At 37.7% G+C, this 22,802-nt stretch overlaps 1 protein-coding gene and 1 long non-coding RNA gene across 6 annotated transcripts in view; one reads left to right on the top strand and one right to left on the bottom strand.

Moving 5' to 3' along the window:
• Positions 1-21,437, bottom strand: part of gramd4b (GRAM domain containing 4b) — a 37,071-nt gene extending 15,634 nt beyond the window's left edge. For 2 of the 5 annotated variants that reach the window (XM_083560013.1, XM_083560014.1), the window contains exons 1-3: positions 21,146-21,437; positions 9,839-10,046; positions 7,065-7,185 (exon numbers count right to left, since the gene is read on the bottom strand). In XM_083560013.1, the coding sequence (XP_083416139.1) occupies positions 7,065-7,185; positions 9,839-10,046; positions 21,146-21,174 (358 nt within the window). In that variant the 5' untranslated portion in view covers positions 21,175-21,437. Of the gene's footprint in view, positions 1-7,064; positions 7,186-7,569; positions 7,732-7,935; positions 8,125-9,838; positions 10,047-21,145 lie in introns of those variants that run through there. The other 3 variants (XM_083560015.1, XM_083560017.1, XM_083560016.1) reach the window with 3 other exon arrangements.
• LOC310736488 lies at positions 1,731-7,185 on the top strand. Its single transcript, XR_014536564.1, has 2 exons — positions 1,731-4,787; positions 5,480-7,185. It is a non-coding gene; the product is annotated as an uncharacterized lncRNA (long non-coding RNA).
• Positions 21,438-22,802: the final 1,365 nt, after the last annotated feature.

Genomic DNA, 22,802 nt, shown 5'->3' with positions numbered 1-22,802 from the left:
CGTGGCCTAGCCAGTCTCCAGACCTAAACCCAATAGAGAATCTTTGGAGGGAGCTCAAACTCCGTGTTTCTCAGCGACAGGCCAGAAACCTAACTGATCTAGAGAAGATCTGTGTGGAGAAGTGGGCCAAAATCCCTCCTGCAGTGTGTGCAAACCTGGTGAAAAACTACAGGAAACGTTTGACCTCAAACAAATGCTACTGTACCAAATATTAACATTGACTTTCTCAGGTGTTCAAATACTTATTTGCAGCTGTATCATACAAACAAATAGTTTAAAAATCATATATTGTGATTTCTGGATTTTTTTTTTTAGATTATGTCTCTCACAGAGGACATGCACCTACGATGACAATTTCAGACCCCTCCATGATTTCTAAGTGGGAGAACTTGCAAAATAGCAGGGTGTTCAAATACTTATTTTCCTCACTATATATATATAAGGGATGCACCGAAATGAAAATTCTTGGCCGAAACCGAAAACCGAAAAAGAGGAAAGCAAGGCCGAAAACCGAAACACCGAAATAAATTATGCCAATTATTATTACCATTGCATTTATGGCTATGATTGTGTACTAAACTTACTAAAATCAAGGCATTTCAATTGCATAAATTAAATATTAAAGTTTCAAAGAATAAATCAATTACAAATTGTGAAAATATTTATTTATAGCACATTGCAACAATGCACAGGATAAAATAAATTACAATTCAAACTTAAATGTTTAACTTAAATGCACTCATGTGTACATTAAATAATAATGTACAGGCCCTCTGGCTTCCTGAAAGGTTGTAAAATTAAATATGTTCTTTCATAAAAAACAAAGTGCATTCGGAACAAGTGCAACTGCTTAAAGATACAATACAACAAAATCACTGGGAAACTTCCTGCCTTTTCAAAAACGTCCACCACAGACGGAGTGCGCGTGCTCGGAGGGGTTTTGCTTTTCTGTGCCGCGTTTCTCTCATATTCAGCATAGCGATCGGATGTTTGGATTTCAGGTGATAAATTAAACCCAACGTGGAGAAAGTTTTTACAGACGAAATTTCGGCATTACAAGTTTTGCACATCGCTATCCGTGGGTCTTTCTCAGATATACTGAAACACGTCCACACCGCAGACATGTTGTTTTAGACATGCACGTGCAGGCAGCGGTTTCTGTTTGCGTCATCACAACAAACTGTTTCGGCCGCGTTTTTTCGGTGATCAAAGTCTTTCGGCCGAAAACCGAAAATGCACTTTTGGGCAAGTAAATCATTATATTTGACATCCTTCATCATCATCAAAAAAAAAATAACTTAATTGCAATTAGCTTAAACACAGGTGCAATCAGGCCACAGCTCCAACATTCAAGGTTACCTAGAATACAAAATCATCCTCATCTATAATTCAACTCTGGTTCAGCCTCTAGCAATGGCATTATCCAAGTCATAAAGACCCTTTAGTGCTGATCAAAGGTAAGGTGAGATGAAGAATGGAGGCAAACACATCCAAGACTTCAAGCATAGCAATCTTTCAAATGAAAAAAAATTATGTAGTTTTCAATGTGAAACAAAAACTCTTCACTCTTGCACTTCTATTCCATTCATAGTAAAAAAATAAATAAAAAGCCTTATACTCCATATATTCCCTCATCTGATAACTTTATTTAACATTGCTTTATATAGTTCTAATTGGCTGCTGTAGGATCATTGTGTAACCTGCCTGCTTGTTTTTTATTAACATCCCTAAATATGTACAATTAAGATTAAATGATTACACTTTCGCCTTTCATCAAAGCAATCATTACAAAACATTCACGGGGTGTGGTTAAGCCGAATTTAAACTATAAATATATCAACTATATTAGACTATAACTGCAAGCAAATCATTGTTGTACCTGCAAGATTAAACTGATCGCTTACATGGCCTAAAGACAATTAAGTACATTTCTCTGTTTAAATAAAGTCACTAACAGCTGGAACCAAATTCCTTGTGTGTGTGTCAACACACCTGGCCAATAAACCTGATTCTGATTCTAAAATAAAATATATTGAACAGAGTTTGTCAGTTTTATTAGGGTTCTGTTAAATATTTAAGTAAATTTACTTTGTGTAAATAAAAAATAAAAACTTCTACATGGAACTTCTTACATAGAAAGTAAAAGTTATATTTAAAAAAGACTTCCAATAAAAATGCTAGGTTTGAGTTGTATATAAACATGTGAATTTGAATAAATATAGTCTCCACAGTGACACATTTATGCGAATTTGCTCTGCTTTAACACCAAATTTCAACACATTAGTTATGTATTGAGTATTCATAAATGGAATCAAAATCACTAATCTGTTCTTTTGGAGTCAAGCAAGAATGGAATCAGCTTTCGTCAGTTCTAAATCATACTCCTAACAAGTCACAGCATATATCATGTACATCGCTATCAAGCCAAAGTCTAACCCATGAGCCTCATGTCACAACATGCCATTCTGATTAAGGTGACTGATACATTGCAGGTGTTTTTCCTTACTTGCGACAGGGCCACAGCGCACATTGTACATTTAAGACAGTAGTGCAGATATACAGCTTTTCTGTATGCCTGCCAGACCCTCATTTAACCTTAGAAGCTTGTGTTTCCAAGGGCAGGGAACAGTTATCCCAGTAGGCAAAACAATAGTTTTAGCACTGCGTCACAACCCTTGACACAGGCTCAAATCAGTAACAGCTTGAAAATATTTAGCAGGCTAGCGAATGCGAGTGAGTTCCTGACTGAGATAACACATCAAATTAGTTTTTGCTCTGAGCGAAGTTGCAGGGAAACACAAATGACTTACGTTGCATTGCTAGCTCACCAGTCAAACAAAGTGGCAGAAAAAAAGACTGGACTGGTGCCACCCATGAATACATTCTTACAAGTCTTTTGCTCAGTCTGGAAGAAATAATTCTCTAGAAACATTCTAGAGCTTCTTAAATTCTACTGACAGTATGTTTGGCATGTGTGTCATATCCATGGACAAAAACAAAAAAGTATTTCAATTCTTGCTTATAACGATTGAAAATACTGTACTCTACTACTGAATCAGGAGGTTAGAATGAAAAACTACTATTCTTAAAACAAAAAGGAAAATACAAGTTGATGTGAACAGCTTCAGTGGGGATGCCTGCACTGCCTACGAGTTTAGACCTTGATGTTACAATTTTGAATCGCTACATTCCCCCTAAAATATACTGTAACCAGGCTGTTAAAGAATTTCTATCTGCTATTTCAGTGATAAATCCATATAAGTTCTATAAACATTTATGCATTCGTTCTTGAAATGTCAAGCTGACAAACATATTGACAGAATGAGCAGATGATAGATGAATGTATGAATGGATAAATAGACAGACAACAACTGGTGGTGAAAACATAAAAAGCCTTCTTTAAACTTTTTTAAGCAAACAACCAAATCACTAAAGTATTGTGTGGCATTCAGAATCAGTATCACAAACTCGAAATTCGTTTTTATCTATTGACACAGAGGAGCCCAAAAAACATGTCAGGACAGGTCATTTTGTCTTTGGCTTTTTCGGTGTACACAAATTTGATTATTGTACAGATATTTACAATAGAGTCACACAGTGTCACTTTTAGACTCACATGCTTTTTATTGACTTTTCATGTTGACCCTAATTATTGTATTGTACCACCTCTTATGTAAACACTCTTTGTTGAAAGATGGATTAAGCCTGACTCTCACACTGACTATATCTCTGTTCTCATTTACTGCTCTTTAAATACATGACTCCTTAATTAATTACCTGCTGAAGGAAGCCCAGTTTATAGTGCAGCAAAAGTATATAAGGTGTAGACAAAACAAGTATTGTTCTTCTTGTGCTTATCCGTGGCAAACAAGTGAAGATTGTGTCTGTTGAAACTTATACAAATATGTGACACAAAAAAAAAAGCACTTCCATTAGATTTGGAAGATCAACTAATCAAAAATTCAGGTTCTTTATCTTTATTAACAGAAGATTGTACATAGAAACCAAACTCAAATGAGTCATAGAACTTGTGAAAATACATTATGCAGAATTTCAAAGCACAAAAAAAGGATGCCTTTGAAAAACTGGCTTTGTTCCGTTCTAATTTACTGAGGCTAATTTATCCTGCCTGGACTTGTCCCTCTTGCTCCAATGAGAGTTAAACCAACATGTCACTGCTACATGAGGTGCTGTAAACAACTCAGAGACCTTTCTGACAATGACAGAGTCATCATATCTGTACTGAATAGTAGGGTGAGTGACAATGAATCCACATAGCTAATTAACAGTATATTCTGGATTAACATTGGTAAATAGATTGGTGCCTTTTTCACACTAGTTTAGCTAGCTAGTTTCTTTAAGATGGGAATCTGGAACAGATGCTAAAGAACACAGAACAAAATAGACTAGCTATCTAATAATCTACTATCAATAATAAGTGCATGAGCAGTTAGTTCACTCTAGTGCTCTGCAGCAAAAGCAAGTTAAATACATAATACTGCCTTGTCAAAAACATTACACTGGATATTCAACAGACCCTAACCCTAACACTATGCATTTAAGTCAAGAAGATACAACTCATATAATAACCTTAATGTTTGTGTTTTATTAGCAGATTCTTTCAAATCTGAACCTCCTAAAAATCTCAAAAAGGCAATTCTGAAGTTTCACACACAATACACTACTAGAGACAAAAATGTTAATGAATGGTACAGGACAAAAGTCTTTCCAACCTAGTCACAACATGACATATTATCCATCATCAAAGAACATAAGACTGGCTGTGGGTAAATTGTAGGGATGCACCGAAATGAAAATTCTTGGCCGAAACCGAAAACCGAAAAAGGAGGAAAGCAAGGCCGAAAACCGAAAAACCGAAACACAGAAAGAAATTATGGCAGTTATTATTACCATTGCATTAATGGCTATGACTGTGTACTAACCTTACTAAAATCAAGGCATTTCAATTGCATAAATTAATATTAAAGTCTCAAAGAATTAATCAATTACAAATTATGAAAATATTGATTTATAGCTTAAAGATACAATACAACACTATCACTGGGAAACTTCCTGCCTTTCCAAAAACGTCCACCACAGACGGAGTGCGCATGCTCGGAGGGGTTTTGCTTTTCTGTGCGTTTGCGTTCCTCTGATATTCAGCATAGCGGTCGGGATGTTTGGATTTCAAATTAAACCCGACGTGGAGAAAGTTTTTGCAGACGAAATTTCGGCATTACAAGTTTTGCACATCGCTATCCGTGGGTCTTTCTCAGATATACTGAAATACGTCCACACCGCAGACATGTTGTTTTAGACATGCACGTGCAGGCAGCGGTTTCTGTTTGCGTCATCACAACAAACTGTTTCGGCCGCGTTTTTTCGGTGATCAAAGTCTTTCGGCCGAAAACCGAAAATGCACTTTTGGGCCATTTTCGGCCGTAAATTTTCGGTGGCCGAATATTTGGTGCATCCCTAGTAAATTGTGACAATACAAATAAAAAACTTCCATGTAACCAGCATTTTTACCACGAGTCATTTTCACATATGCAAAAACTGTTCCTATCTCTCCAGTCCTATTCTCAATGGAGATGCAAAGAAGTACTAAAGATGAGTTACAAGTGAAGGGGGAAAACAATATAAAATGTGGTAGTAAGGAAAACAGTTTATTAAGCATACATTTTCCAAAATACTTGTTTTGCTTAACTTTGCTAGTTTTCCAAAGTCCATTCTAAGCAAAATCTTAAAGTAAATGTTAAATTGAATGATGATTTTTATATAGCTAAATGTTTAGATCCTTCCAGGGAGAAAGGAGAAAGCTTTAGCACTGTTTTTTTTTTTTTTTTTTTTTTTAAATAAGTGCACTTTCACATGAACATAAACATCAGATGACACAAAAAAAAGAAATAAAATGCTAATTATATTTCCATCCAGGAATGTTCTAATTTGCTGTTTAATATATAAGGCTGCAATCAAACTATCTAAAGACACAGAATGCTCAGAAGTAACATGGAAAAAAATAACCAAATTAAATCATAGTATGAGTAATATTTCAACTCATTATCATTAATCTATTATCTAATTTATGCTTAAGTTTAGGAAACTGCATCTAATGTCCCATTAGCCTAGTTTACTGGCCTTGCTGGTCTACTCAGTGTTTTTATGTTATCAGCTCTGAATGACTGAAACAAAGGACAGCTACACAACAACTACATCCTAATTCAAGAAAACATAGCCTTTTCACAGATATTATTATCCGTAGTTTCAGGTCACTTGTCAAAAAACTCGCTACAGCTTGTGTTTTTTTTCCATTATGCAACTACCTATTAATACATCTTACCTAGATTTACAGATACTAACATGAAAGTCCTCGTTTATCCTTTGCTGTTTTTCTGTAATACAGTACCCATAAGCCACACACATACACACTGACACACGCAAACAGAGGGTCTAAAATTAGAACAATATGTGTTTTGATACCTTTGATGTATGACAAGACATCATACAGTATAACAGATTAAAAGGTTGTGTGCTATATAACCCACTTTCATGTTTTTTTATTAGGCCATAAATAAAATAATACACATTAATTAGATAACAACAGTGATCAGTAAGCTATGCTTAATTGTGTGTGTGTGTGGTATGTGTGTGCCTGTATTGATCTTTAACCAGCAAAGAGCTGCTCTTTGATCCCTATTTTCCCATTAACGGGATGGTGGTACAGGTCACACAGCTTAGTGAAACACATTGAACCAGATGCCTGTTCAATAGTCTACACTAGAGGAAAGAAACTAAGGTTAACTCTGAAAAGGGGCACATGCAATCTAAAAAACAATACATCCGATGACCACAATGTTTATGATCACAACACTTTACAGAAAAAGCCGGAGTGACATCTTGGAACAATAAGGGTCATTGACATTTGTTCTTGGGGTCACTAAAGCCTTTTTTATTACTGTCTAATAATAGCAGGAAATGTTTGGTGTAAGAAAGTAACATAAAACAAAACAGTCAGTGAACTGACTACCCAAGTATATGATCGGTACTGCTGAAGAAGTACTTACGAAGGAAATGTTTCTCCAATAAGGCAATCTCAAGGTGACCCTTGACCTCATTGAGTCTGTCCGCCTCTGTCCTCTGGTAGTCCTGGATAGTAGCAGCCATGACCATGGACCCTGGACCAGCCTGGGTGAAAAAAATTAAAAAGAATTTTAAGGAAAAGACTACCCCCAGAACCCTTCTGTAAATAGGCAATAGCAAGCTAAATGACCAAACTATCAGTGTGTTTGCAAAACACATCTTAAAGCGGTTAACAGAAATGATTTTATATTTATTTATATTTATATATCAAGTTTGAAATATAATACTCCAAATCATATGTACACAAAAACATTCCCATATAAATCATGATGTCATCGCTGTACAGGTACCACCACTAGTTAAAATTCTTTAATTCTATATTTATATTTCTATATTTAATTCTATTCTATAATTCCTTTTATATTAGAAGTAATTCTCATTTATGACTCTCATTTATAAATCTGCAGTGACTTGTATAGTTCCCATTACTCTGGCCTGCTGAGGGTATTAAGCCAGCATTTTCCTGGAAATAACCCATTGCCAAATACAGAACAAGACAGAAGTCAACAATTACAGGTCCCCATGGGAAGTGTACAGAATCTAAATGGAGCCAACACAGACGTTGTTCAGAAGGCTGTTAAGACAACATCTATCTGTCTATGGATATCAACACTAAAGGCAAGGCAAAACAGGTTTTAGACAGAGGACAGGGCCTAAAACAATTTTGCACTGCACCTGCAATTTTCCACTTTAAATGGTACAAATAAGTTTTTACCAACAACATTTTTTTTTTACCAGCTGCATATAAAATGGAAATGTGAGATAAAAGGTCCTGATAAATTCAAAACTTCTTACCCTTCTATAGTAACCGAAGAGCACTTGTAATTCCAACAAGAAGAAAAAGCAGTATACCCAAAAACATTGCCTCAAATAGTCAAATGTTGTTTTGTACTTTTGTAAGTTATTACTATGTAATGCGACTAAGCAAAGCTCCAGGAGTAAGCAGGAAGCTCCAAGGACCCGCCTGTTTTTCTGTTGAGCCTGTTCATCAACCTGAAAAGCTGTCTTGGGTGGAGTCTATTTTGGCCGCTGACACTGGATTGTATTCAAACGAATTTTCTGGTTACTACATGCACGTAACCGCATCGTTGCCCCTTTCTGAATATCATGATGAGGTGTGGCAATTTCATTTATTTCAATTAATATGCAACATTTTTTAATGGACCATGTATTTTTCATAAAAAAATAAATGTAAAAGCTGAAAATAGAAAAATGCAATAATAATGACCGACACTCCATTAAAGCCACACATTCCAACCTGGTATAACTGAAAAAAAGACAATGATAATAAAGACTGTAGTTTTTGACATTAATGTGGAAGTGTAAGGCTAAAAGCCCACACACCAGAAACACAAATAACACTGACACTATACTATCTACATGGACACATATTGTATATGCACAATACTACATAGAATTAATGTTTGTTTTTACTCTCTTTGCTTTATACCAATATACTCATTACTCAAAAAAACAAAACATTCTACAAATGCTGTTTCTATATCATTGTTTGTAATGTTTTAATGATTCATAATCACATTCCTGGTGTCGAATGAGGATGGGCTCCTCTTTTTAATATGGTTCCTCTCAATCTTTTTTCCTCATTTCATCTTAAAGTGTTTTTCCTTGCCACATTTGCCACAGGTTTGCTCATTTGGGGATAAATACACAAATTTAAATATTTGTGAATAATGTTCTATAATTCTTACATTCTGTAACAATGCTTAGAGACAATATCGACTGTGAAAATAATTATATATAGAAATAAACTTGAATTGAACACCAGAGTGAATAGTATGAGTACACAGTTCACATGCTCAGATCTTCCAAAAAAAAAGTGATATTATAGTCTAGCTTTCCCTAGAGAGTCTGGTACAATTTGTCAATAATTTGAACAAGAACCAATTACTTTCCCAGAAATAGGCCATTTGCAAATGTGCCAGCATTGCTAGAAGTAAACCCTAGCAGACAGAGAGAAAAGCACTACATTTTACAACAAAAATCCTAACATATGTTGATGTGATAGCTCCATAGAAGTAAGAAAATGGTACATTTTGAAGCACGTCACATTTTTCCCTGTTTATTAACACAGGGCTGCAAAATACAAAATAATTCTGCTTTCAATTGGCTCATGAGACAGAACATGAAACCAAAAGTAAACACAAATGTCCTATGTCTTTTTTTTTTAATTAACAGTTTTTTTTCCCAACAGGATAACTTTAATAGTACTTAGTCTGACAACTGCTATAGCAAAAAAAAAAATTATATTCTTTTTTTCTTTCTGGCTATGATCTGACATGGTAAGTAATCAAAACATTTAAATGTCATAACTAAACTGTATGTGTTGGTCGATGAGCAATCAGGCATTTTCTCACCACTTAAAATTAAGGCAACGACAGAAACTGTGTTATAATTTAGTTTCAAGGACTGCAAATGAAAATCAACTATTTTTTACATCACCTTATTACTACAATAATATAAGTTTAATGTTATATAGTTACTAGGTTCTGATGAAGCCAGGAGTTATGTTAAGACCAAAGACCAATAATTTAAACCCAACAGCTTTCAGCAATTCAGGGAGAGTACATGAAACAACACTGCACAGCAGGACACTGTCTTTTGTACTGCTATTATGTTGGAAGACTAAAGGAAGCAATTACTCTGATTAAGACCCACTTGACTTTAAAAAACCACTCACAGGGTCCCGTATATCCTCTCCATCTTTAACGGAGGCTGGAGGTTTTATCAAGAGATCATCATTGCATTCGCTGTCCGAGGCGTTGGGTGACTCTGCAATGTCCAGGAACTCATCACGCTTCTGTCCTCTAAATCTTATCTTGTCCAGTCGCTTTAGCATTTTCAGAGCACGGTTCCGCGCCTTTATCTTAGCATGGTGCACAGCAACTCTGCAAACAGAAGTAAAAAGAAATGTGGTTGAAATAGACAGGCCTAACAGTGATACAACAACACAGCAAATAAAAAGAAAATGATGATTGTGACATGAAAATGTGTATGATGGTAGTACTTAAAGATGAGAGAATAACATCAAGTGTCAAATTGTAGAAACATTTTTTATTAGTTAATTAATAATAATAAAAAATAAAAAAAAAACAGGTGTGAATGTAACAACCTTTCACTAAATACACCTTATATTAACATTTACAGCCTGAGCCTTTTTTAAACATTTACAGCCTGAGCTATTTCTACACAAACACACCAACTAATCACTTGCTGAACCGAGATTCTGTCAAAGAACTAGATGTATTCATATTTCTTTGCATTTTGCTGGGGCTGCCACAATTAATCATGGATAGCAAATAGCAAGCATGAAATAATAAATAATTTAGAGGACTCGTATCGCTCTGTACCCCGGGCAGCTTTAGGGAACTCTGATCACTGCTTGGTTCATCTTATTCCAACATACAGACAGAAACTAAAATCTGTTAAGCCTGTAGTCAAAACAGTGAAGAGATGGACCAGTGAGGCAAAGCAGGAACTACAAAACTGCTTTGACTGCACTGATTGGAGTGTCTTTGAGGCTGGAACTGACAGCCTGGATGAGCTGACTGACACTGTGACATCCTACATCAGTTTTTGTGAAGACATGTGTGTGCCAACCAAAACCTTCTGCAAGTTCAGTAACAACAAGCCATGGTTCACAGCCAAACTGAAAAAACTTTAAAATGCCAAGGAAGATGCATACAGAGGGGAGGACAAAGCACTGTACAAGCAGGCCAGGAACCAACTGACAAAAGAGATCAGAATAGCCAAAAGAAGCTACTCTGAAAAGCTGAAAAGCAGGTTTTCAGCTAACGACCCTGCATCAGTGTGGAAAGGCCTGCAAAATATCACAAACTACAGGAGACCACCCCTCCCCACTGAAGCAAACAAAGACCTGGCTGACGACCTCAACACCTTCTACTGCAGGTTTGAGAACGATATCTTCACACCTCTCATCCAACCCAGCCCAATGTCTGCCCCATCACAACTCTGGAATCCTCTCTTACAACTCCTCCCAGCACTCAAGTTGCGCTCACGATTTGTGAAAAGGATGTGTATCGGCTCTTTCAGAGACAGAAGCCAAGGAAAGCTCCCGGCCCAGACGGTGTCTTCTCCTCCTGTCTCAAAGCATGTGCTGACCATCTTCACCTCTATCTTCAACAGATCACTGGAGTTGTGTGAGGTCCCCTCCTGCTTTAAACTCTCCACAATCCACAAAAAATCCACAAACTCCTGAAATTTGCAGATGACACCATGCTCATCGAACTAATCCAAGATGGTGACAAGTCTGCATATGAGCAGAAGGTGAAGCAGCTGGTGCTATGGTGCAGTCAGAACAACCTTGAGCTAAACACACTCAAAACTGTGGAGATGATAGTGGACTTTAGGAAACACCCTTCAACACTACTTCCCCTCACAATATCCAACATCCCTGTGTCATCTGTGGAGAACTTCAAGTTTCTGGGCACTACCATTTCCCAAGACCTGAAATGGGAATCAAACATAAACTCGATTCTGAAAAAGGCCCAGCAGAGGATCTACTTTCTACGTCAATTAAGGAAGTACAGTCTGCCACAGGAGCTGTTGATACAGTTCTACACTGCAGTCATTGAATCTGTCCTGTGCTCATCAATCACCATCTGGTTTGGAGCAGCAACAAAACAGGACAGAAACAGACTGCAGAAAACCATTAAAACAGCAGAAAAAAATAATTGGTGCCCCCCTGCCCACTCTCCAGGACTTGTAACATACAAGAACCAGAAACCGGGCAGAAAAAAATCATTAATGAGACTTCACACAAAAAATCATTAATGAGACTTCACACTCTGGACACAACATTCAGCTCCTCCCTTCTGGCAGGCGCTACAGAACCTTGTTCACAAAAACTGCCAGACACAGGAACAGTTTCTTTCCCCAAGCAATCACCCTCACTAACAACTGACCATAATTATATTCCCTGCTTCACATCTATGAGTACTGCACAGAACTGTCAGTCATCACATTATCTGTATATGTTGCACACACTATTGCTGCTATATACTGTACAAAGTTTTATAGTAAACTCTTTAATCATACCTGGCACACAATTACTGGTCTGTATCCCTATTTATTACCCACACTGTCTATACTGTCTCATATTGTCTGTATTGTCTGTATTGTCTTGTATAGTCTGTTTTTGTCTTGTCTTGTCTGTTTTGTCATGTATAGGTTTTTTATTTATGTCTGTATTTTTGAGAGTAACAAACAGCTGGAACCAAATTCCTTGTGTTTGTCAACACACTTGGCCAATAAACCTGATTCTGATACTGATTTATCATCAAATCAATCAATAAATTGTTAGATAAACAAACAACAATGATAATAATTAGATAATTTTAAATCATGGCATATTGAACAAAAACACAGGATCAGTGTCCATCGTTAGATAAAATCTAAAGTATTTAAGGCACGTTTAAGAGTTAATATATATTTGCAGCATCAAATGAGCATATTTGGGATTAAATTGAATGCTATTCAGTTAATTTAACTAGATGCAATTAGTATGTAACATTTCCCAAATATCTGCTGTTTGCTCAAAAAGTCTTTACAACTTAATGAAACAAATCCAGCAAATATAAACAGTTTTACTTTAAATATCTGCAAGTTTAATGTGACTGCGTACACGATGCAGTCATTACAACAAGAAATGTGTATTATTTACACAAAATTTGTAAATAATTGTACATAATAATAAAAGTGTAAATTACTTGTTTTTTATGAAATTACATTTTAATTTACTCTGGAAGAGGTAGAAGGACAAACACATAAATATGATCTAAATGCCTACCAGACAAATACAATCTACAGGGTGATCTCCAGTCCCATTTTTGGTAGTTCAAGGCTAAAAACATTTTTTGTTAGCTTTTCAAGTGTAAAACAAATGAAACATGGTGCTGTAACACAGCAAATCTGACCTTTGGTCAATGTCAACTATGAGATTTTGTGGTCGAGCCTCTCCATATTTTCTCTCCATATGTGTTGCAGTGGGGTATGTGCCTGGTGTACTTATAAGTTATATTATAGCTTTGTGTTGGAATTCATTTAAGAAACATTTTTATTGAAAAATACAAAATTCAGTATTAGAGCAATCAAAGCAGTGGGTGAATTTTCCGACAAATTTCACAGAACTTTTCTCTGGTTTGACCCATATGTTAAAAAAACTGTGCTAATAGTGACTGAGGCAGTGTAAGTACTCTCAGATTTAAAATAGAAAAACCTTGAAACTAATCCAGAATCCAAAATCTCACATTGAGCAAAAACTCAATAAGTGTAGTAAGCTCAGCATTCAGCACAGCAGTTTGACATCAGAGCCAAAAAAAAACCTGCCTGGGAACAAAGCATGTGGGCCTGAGCTCAGATGCTCCAAAGCTCAAGCTCTGGTCCTTTTTTCTACCTTGAGCAGGAGCACGTGCTTCACATGACAAGTAAACTGAATACAACATACCAGCCTCTTCATCAAACAAACGATCTGTTCTTGGAATTTCCTGAATGGGGATAAAAAAGCCTTCGGTTTTGTTTAGGGCCTGGCTTTCTTTATAGAAAAGTCTACTGTTTAGAACATTCATGGTGACGTATTAAGCCAAACCAGGCTTGCTCACAAGCTACATGTATTTAACACAATTATACAAAACATAATAATAATAATAAATAATTAAGTTACTGGTTTATAAATAAGCCAATAATATGACACTTTATTTACTACTTAATTTTTATGACTTATTATTTCACAGACATGTTTAGTACCTTGCGTGTATTGAATGTGTGGCCTTGTACTGCTGTGACAAAATGATTTTCCTCAGGAAGCAATAAAGTAATCGTCTTTACATTCTCTCCTCTAATCAGTCTATCTATCTACCTATTTATTACTTAGGCAACAAGGAAGTGCATTAATAAGTTTAGTTTTAGGAGAACTCGTGATCCTTTATAGCATGAGAGAGGTTATTAGCGTTGGTTTAGGAGAAGTGTACAACCTTCTGTGATTGCCTGCCAGACCCATAAATTAACTACAAAATCTTTTATTTTAGTTGCTAACAAATACATAACAAATAAGCTTCCGCTTACCCTTTAACCAATCCTAAATGAATTGGCACCTTCAACAAGACTTTTGTAGCATATAATAAAAATGGTTTGAAATGGTTTGAAAAGAGTGAATTGGTTTATTCAAATGAATTTGGACTTTAAACTGCGAGAGTGGTCTGGCTGGCAGACTTTGGGTGGAGCTCACTAAAGAGGTCATCAAAGAGGTTTTCAGCTCCTAAATGCAATGGGATTTTGCACTAACAAAGGTGTGAACAAATAACAAAATAAAGTCAAGCATTCTTCCACCCAATTCCACAGAATTTATGAGAACAAAATGTTCTTGTCTAAGTGGGATGTATGCTCAGATAGAGTGTTAAATTCACATGGATTATTTATAAATGTCACTTATCTAGCCTTGACATTCCATACCATGTGACCTCAGCTTGAACAGTCTCCTGAATCATAAAATTACAAATATTAGACAACTCGTTGCTTGATTATTTCACAAACTCATGGCTTTGGGGACTGCAAAGTCATGTACATTATCATAAAAAAAAGCAATATCTGAACTGATTAGAATATGCCTGCACTGGAAATGTGTACTCCTGTTTTGTACTCCTTTATACACCAGTGTCTGTTGGTTTGAGCAAGTAGAGCTGTAATCTATTTATGTGCTCCAGTAAAAAAAATAATTTGATTTATCAAATTTCCACTCATCATGAAACACCTATCTATTATATATATATATATATATATATAAAAAAATACTTGTATGTATTGTATATATACTTGTACGTATTAAAGCAGTTATTTGGGCATTATGAGAAATAATGACAACACTTGACACACACTAGCTTCCCCCCCAAAAAAGCTCATTATCTGCATATTACAGTTTCTAAAAATAGAAGATCAAGAAATGAGCACTATAAAACACAGTCCCATTTTCTTACCTAGCTTCTTCTTCTTCTTTCGGCTGCTCCCATTAGGGGTCGCCACAGCGGATCATCCGTCTCCATACCACCCTGTCCTCTACATCTGCCTCTTTCACACCAACTACCTGCATGTCTTCCCTCACCACATCCATGAACCTCCTCCTTGGCCTTCCTCTTTTCCTCCTACCTGGTGGCTCCATTTTCAGCATTTTTCTACCAATATAAATCATGTCCCTTTTCTGCACATGTCCAAACCATCTCAATCTCGCCTCCCTCACCTTGTCACCAAAACATCCTACATGAGCTGTCCCTCTAATAAACTCATTTCTAATCTTGTCCATCCTCGTCACTCCCAACGAAAACCTTAACATCTTCAGCTCTGCTACCTCCAGCTCCACCTCCTGTCTTTTACTCAATGCCACTGTCTCTAATCCATACAACATCGCAGGTCTCACCACAGTCCTATAAACTTTCCCTTTCATTCTTGCAGATACCCTACTATCACAAATCACTCCTGTCACTCTTCTCCACCCACTCCACCCTGCCTGCACTCTTTTCCTAACTTCTCTAACACACTCTCCATTACTTTGCACTGTTGACCCCAGGTACCTGAACTCCTCCACCTTCTCCACCTCTTCTCCCTGCAACCGCATCACTCCACTGCCCTCCCTCTCATTCACACACATGTACTCTGTCTTACTCCTACTGACTTTCATTCCCCTTCTCTCAAGCGCATATCTCCACCTCTCCAGGCTCTTCTCAACCTGCTCTCTACTCTCACCACAAATCACAATATCATCTGCAAACATCATAGTCCAGGGAGACTCCTGTCTGACCTCGTCCGTCAACCTGTCCATCACCACTGCAAACAGGACAGGGCTCAGGGCCGATCCTTGGTGCAGTCCAACCTTCACCCTGAACCAGTCTGTCGTACCTACTGCACACTTCACTGCCGTCACACTGTTTTCATACATGTCCTGCACCACCCTCACATACTTCTCTGACACACCTGACTTCCTCATACAATACCACAACTCCTCTCTCGGCACCCTGTCGTACGCTTTCTCTAAATACACAAATACACAATGCAGCTCCTTCTGTCCTTCTCTATACTTCTCCATCAACATCCTCAAAGCAAATAAGGCATCTGTGGTGCTCTTCCTCGGCATGAAACCATACTGTTGCTCACAGATGGTCACCTCTTCTCTCAGCCTGGCTTCCACTACCCTTTCCCATAACTTCATGGTGTGACTGATCAACTTAATTCCCCTGTAGTTACTGCAGGTCTGCACATCTCCCTTATGCTTAAAGATCGGTACCAGCACACTCCTTCTCCATTCCTCAGGCATCCTCTCCCCTTCCAGAATCCTGTTAAACAATCTGGTTAAAAACTCCACTGTCATCTCTCCTAAACATCTCCACGCTTCTACCGGTATGTCATCTGGTCCAACCGACTTTCCATTCTTCATCCTCTTAATCGCTGCTCTCACTTCCTCCCTACTAATCCTATCTACATCCTGCTTCACCAACTCCACATCGTCCAACCTTCTCTCTCTCTGATTTTCCTCATTCATCAGCTGCTCAAAATACTCCCTCCATCTTCTCAACACACTCTCCTCATTAGTCAACACATTTCCCTCTCTATCCTTTATTGCTCTAACTTGCAGTACATCCTTCCCAGCTCGGTCCCTCTGCCTGGCCAATCGGTATAAATCCTTTTCTCCTTCCTTAGTGTCCAACCTCTTATACAGCTCCTCATATGCCTTTTCCTTGGCTTTCGCCACATCCCTTTTTACCTGCTGCCGCATCTCCTTGTACTCCTACCTACTTTTCTCATCACTCTGTCGATCCCACTTCTGTTTTGCCAACCTCTTTCCCCTTATGCTCTCCTGCACTTCCTTATTCCACCACCACGTCTCCCTGTCTTCCTTTCTATTTCCAGATGTCACACCAAGTACTTTTCTAGCTGCCTCCCTCATCACTCCTGCAGTAATTGCCCAATCATCCGGCACCTCTTCACCACCACCAAGCCCCTGTCTGACCTCTTCCCTGAACCTCACACTACACTCTTCCTCCTTCAGTTTCCACCATCTTATTCTTCTTTCAATCCTTACTTTCCTCCTCTTCTTCTTCGCCTCCAAAACCATCCTACAGACCACCATCCGATGCTGTCTAGCTACACTGTCCCCCGCCAACACCTTACAGTCTCCAATCTCCTTCAGGTTGCATCTCCTACACAGAACATAATCCACCTGTGTGCACCTTCCTCCACTCTTATACGTCACCCTATGATCCTCCTTCTTCTTAAAATACGTGTTCACCACTGCCATTTCCATCCTTTTAGCAAAATCTACCACCATCTGCCCTTCCACATTCCTCTCCTTAAAACCATACCTACCCATCACCTCCTCATCACCTCTGTTCCTTTCACCTACATGCCCATTAAAGTCTGCCCCAATCACCAATCGTTCTTTCCTAGGTACACCATCTACCACTTCATCTAATTCACTCCAGAATCTTTCCTTCTCCTCCATCTCACAGCCAACTTGTGGAGCATAGGCACTGATGACATTTATCATCATCCCTTCAACCTCCACCTTCACGATCATCACCCTATCAGAAACTCTCTTCACCACCACTACACTCTTACTGTACTCTTCCTTCAGAATCACCCCTACACCATTTCTCTTTCCATCCACACCATGATAAAACAGTTTAAACCCACCTCCAATGTTCCTGGCCTTACTCCCTTTCCACTTGGTCTCCTGAACACACAGCATATCTACCTTTCTCCTCTCCATCATATCAGCTACCTCTCTCCCTTTACCCGTCATAGTACCAACATTTAAAGTACCAACCCGAACCTCTACTCTCCTACACTGCTCCTTTTCCTGCCGTCTCTGTAGACGTCTTCCTCCACTCCTTCTCCTCCTTCGGCCAACAGTAGCCCAATTTCCACCGGTACCCTGTCGGCTAACGATACCTGTGGCGGTCGTTGTTAACCCGGGCCTCGACCGATCCGGTATGAAATTCTCATTTGTGATCCGCATATTTGATTTGGCACATGTTTTACGCTGGATGCCCTTCCTAACGCAACCCTCCCCATTTACCCGGGCTTGGGACCGGCACTAAGAGTGCACTGGCTTGTGCCCCCCCTAATGGCTGGGTTCCCATTTTCTTACCTAGCACCCTCTCTAAATTCTCCATATCATTAGCTTTCATTATTTTCTGATTACATTTTTCATTCAATATGTCTATTATATTTAAATAAGTGCTATTAAACTTATTGAAGATTACATGATTGAATATAAAACTATACTTATACTTAAATATACTTTTTAACAATATATATTGTTCATTCGCTATTGACCACACATTGGTTCATTATTGTATGTTATTATTAATTAGTAAAGGAAGATTTAAGTTATACCATCCCACAGATTTAATTTTTATTTAAAATCATTTTCTTGATAAAGAGATTTGAAAATGGGGTATTTATTGCTTGGAATTATGACCCCTATTTTGAGCTGTGGTTTGTATATCGATCACTGACTGTACAAAGAACGACCTACGTATAAATAGACTATTGATGTTTTTTCACTGCAGGCAATAACGTATAACACATCTGGAAATGGCATCTAAATGTAAAAAAGGAAGTAATTTAGCTGTCTGACAGCATTATTCCACCATTCAGGCAGGCTAAGCTAGAGTGTGGCATCTTTGGGAAACCCTCTCACGTTTATAGCCTGGCATCAGTGCTTCAGCATCTGAGGAAGACGTGGTTTTCATTTGGTTTTGCATCAGCAGGTAATATTTCATACTTTAGAATGAAGAAGACGACTAATATTCTTTGTCATGGCAGTAATGTGCTCCTGTAGCATAGTATCTTTGTAACTTTGTAACATTAGACTTCTGATCCAAAGATTGCAATGTAATACTTTTATTTACATTTTTATAGACGAGGCAAGTGAGTTTAATAGATAAAAAAATACATAGCCAGCGATAATTTACTTTATTTTTATTTTATTTACACTTCATATATGAACAGTACTGTGGCATCAGTTTGGACATCAAGTCACGTTAGCAACCTGGATACTGAGGTTTCTAATGGTTAAAACAATTTGTATTAATTTTGCTAAAACAATTCAATGAGTTTAATTGAGCCAACACTATTATTGTATTGATAAAAGACTTAAGACTGTATGTGTGTGTATGGACTCCACAAGAAAATGGCTATACAAACATGAAGCTCAGTGGTTACTAATTGGAAGGTCAGGGGTTCAAGCACTGTTATCGCCAAGCTGCCACTCTTGGGGCCCTTGAGCAAGGCCCTTAACCCCTCTGTGCTTCAGAGGTGCAGTATTATGGCTGACCCTGAGCTCTGACCCAGACTTCCTACATCAATGGAATATGCGGAAAAATAACAATTTCGCTGTGGGATCAATAATGAATTCTAAATGAAAAAAAGATATTAAATAAAATAATATAAATAAACAACAATTAACAACCACAATAATAATAAGTATTAATTGTGCATCTTCATCATCATTTAATTACCACTACTACTACTTTTATTACTAATAACAGTAATGATGATTGAATTGTGCTACTATTATTATTATTATTTTTACAACTAACCCTAACCTTAAAATCTTTAGTACTTTTATTAATAACTGTAAGAATTCAATAATAAAAATGATCATTATTAGTAGTAATAATATTACTAAAACTACTACTACTAATAATAATTATATTCATAATGTACTATTTGTACAGAATTACTATTTATTGTAATTATTATTGCTAATAATAATAATGATCATTATAAGAATTATTAAAATCATTTGTATTATTCGTAGTAATAATATCACTACGATTGTCTGCAAGTTGAGTCATGTCAACTGGGCGTCTATCTGCTTAGATCGAAACGTTTCACTACTCATCCGAGCAGCTTCTTCAGTCTGAGTGAAGTTGGCAGTATTCCACAAATTTGTATGCTCCAGGGTCAAGGATCCTCCCCTCCCTGGAAAGCCTCTTTAAAGGAGCAATTGGGAGATGAGAGTGGCGAAGGAGGTGTTAGGAGTAAGGAGAATCATTACCCGTAACGACCCCAGAAAAGGAGAGAAAGGGGAGAGTGTATAAAAGAAGATTTACTACTACAACCACTACTACTACTACTACTACTACTACTACTACTACTAATAATAATAATAATGTAATAAATGAGCATCATCTGCCACATCATCAAATTATTACTATAGTATAATTTATTTATATAATTACTACTGCAACTAATAATAATGATGATTAATTGTGCATCATCACAATTATTATTATTATTATTATTAGCATTATGAGGATTTGACAGTACAGGTGCCTAGCTATACAGAATGGGCGGGGTCGGCTCACTTTCTCACATTTCTTAGCGGTCTGTAAAATATTCCCAATAAAGGGGAAAAAACCCTGCATTTTTATTTCCGATTATGTCTAATCCTGTACTGTGAGGGATCACAGCAGTGATACATACACTATAAACCTACACCTACAGTATAAACGGCTGCGCTGCTGTTCTGCAACATCTCTTTGTTCTCCTCATGGACGGATACAGATGTTACAGGCGGCAATGAAAACTTGTACGACCGTCACGTTGCAACAGCACCAAGATGCACACAATCACCCTGAGATTCCTCCTACATCTCCAAACATAATCAACAGGCTAACTGCACATTCATTCCGTGTTAGTCGTGTCGTTCATTGCTCTTGATTTCTTCACTTTGGGACAAATGGATATAATCGCCTCCTATGTAAACCCCTAGTCGCTCATTTCGATCTGCAAAGCAGCGACACAAGACTGAATCAATGGACAGAGAATTTGTGAAAAATTCCACAGGAAGCGTTAAACAAAAGAATGCACGGGCCTGAAAACACACAGAATACCGAACTAGACAAATGCAAAGCTCAGACGGACATCAGCACCTGGAGGAGAAACACGACCGGATGAGCGTCTCACTTACCCTGCACGGAACCCGTAACAAAGTTGCATCAACAGGAACAACAGAATATCCCGAGCTGTGTATCCTTTCACCCTCAAAATGTGTCAGGGAAGAAAAGCCTTCTGCACGCTTAAATGCGAACGGCAAATCTTTCAAAAGCAGCTCCCATACAAGCAATGCAAACCCGGGTCTCCTCTTCCTCTTCCTCTTTGGCAGTAAGACATGAATTACAGCACCGCTCCTGCTCCTGAAGGCCTGCTGATCATCGCGTCACAGTGACGACGTCTTGAGTGATAACGTCACCGGAAGTGTCGTCATTGACGCGGAAGAGCTCATTTTATGGGTTCAAAATGATTTAAAAAAAAAAAAAAAAAAAAATCCCAGCTACACCATAATTTCATGCATAGGAAATGCGTAAACATCATTTATACTCAACAGGTAAATGAATAATATCACAGTGGTCCTACAAGTGTCACGTTACTGCTTTACAAATTAAAGAAGAGGGGAAAAAATCATATTGAAATTTATCAAGGGATGCAAAGAAATTACAAGCATTTGTTTAAAATAATTAGACAGTTCTTCCCCCATAAATGAGTCCCACAGCATTACTTCTCTTATCAACAAACATACTACTGAAAAACACTGCCTATATTTATCATGTCCAAAAATAAGAAAATATATAATCTAAAATAAAAATAGCTATAAATATACAGATAAATGTCTAGTCCCTTGTAGAACTAGAGATAAATGAGCTGTCTCTATCTATGTTCATTTACCTCTGAATGGAGCGGTGTTGCGTTCGAGTGCCATCTAGTGGAAAGAAACAAGTAAGCGTATGGACAAGATTTTTTATAGTCGCCTTATTAATTCCCTGATATGTGAAACCATATAGAATTCAAAGGGAGTGTACTTTCGTTTTCACACGGCTGTTCTGTCGTTTAATATGTACAACATTAATCTTTCCTAAATGGACGACGCGACAGCCAGCCATGACTTCTTCCCAGAACTTTTATTCTTCTCTCCACAGTACCGTAACACACCCAATATAGGTTCCCACCCATCTCATAACATTACCGAAAGGAACATAATACTACAAAGTCAAGTCAAGAAGCTTTTATTGTCTTTTCAACCATATATAGCTGACGCATTACACAGTGAAATGAAACAACGTTCCTCCTGAACCCTGGTGCTACACACAACAACAATCACAGAAAACACAGGGCTAAGGATTAGTGTCCTCGCCACATTAAGTGCATCTTGTGCAACCTGGTGCAAACAGTGCAAAGACAACACAAGACAGTGCAAGAAAATACAGGACAGTGGAAGACAACAAAAGACAGTGTAAGACAAATACACGAAATACAATATAGCGCCGCCAGTAAACCTGTTGTATATTGCACACTGCGGTGTGTTAAAGACGTAAAGTGAACATTGTAAGCAGCAAAAAATGTCAACAAAATATTGTGCAATTAAAAAAAAAAATGTGCAAAAACGTGATGTAATATAAGTGGTACTGAAGACATGGATGTGTGAAGTGAGTACGAGTGTGTGTTGAGTCCGGGTTGTACAGTTCAATCACACAGTTGTGTGTGTGTGTGTGTGTGTGTGTGTGTGTGTGTGTGTGTGTGTGTGTGTGTGTGTGTGTGTGTGTGTGTGTGTGAGAGAGAGAGTTTTAGGT

Source organism: Silurus aristotelis (assembly GCF_946808225.1).
Source record: "Silurus aristotelis genome assembly, chromosome: 14".
Lineage (NCBI taxonomy): Eukaryota > Metazoa > Chordata > Actinopteri > Siluriformes > Siluridae > Silurus > Silurus aristotelis.
Note: the sequence above shows the minus strand (reverse complement) of the source record. Positions and strands in the feature narration are given on the sequence as shown.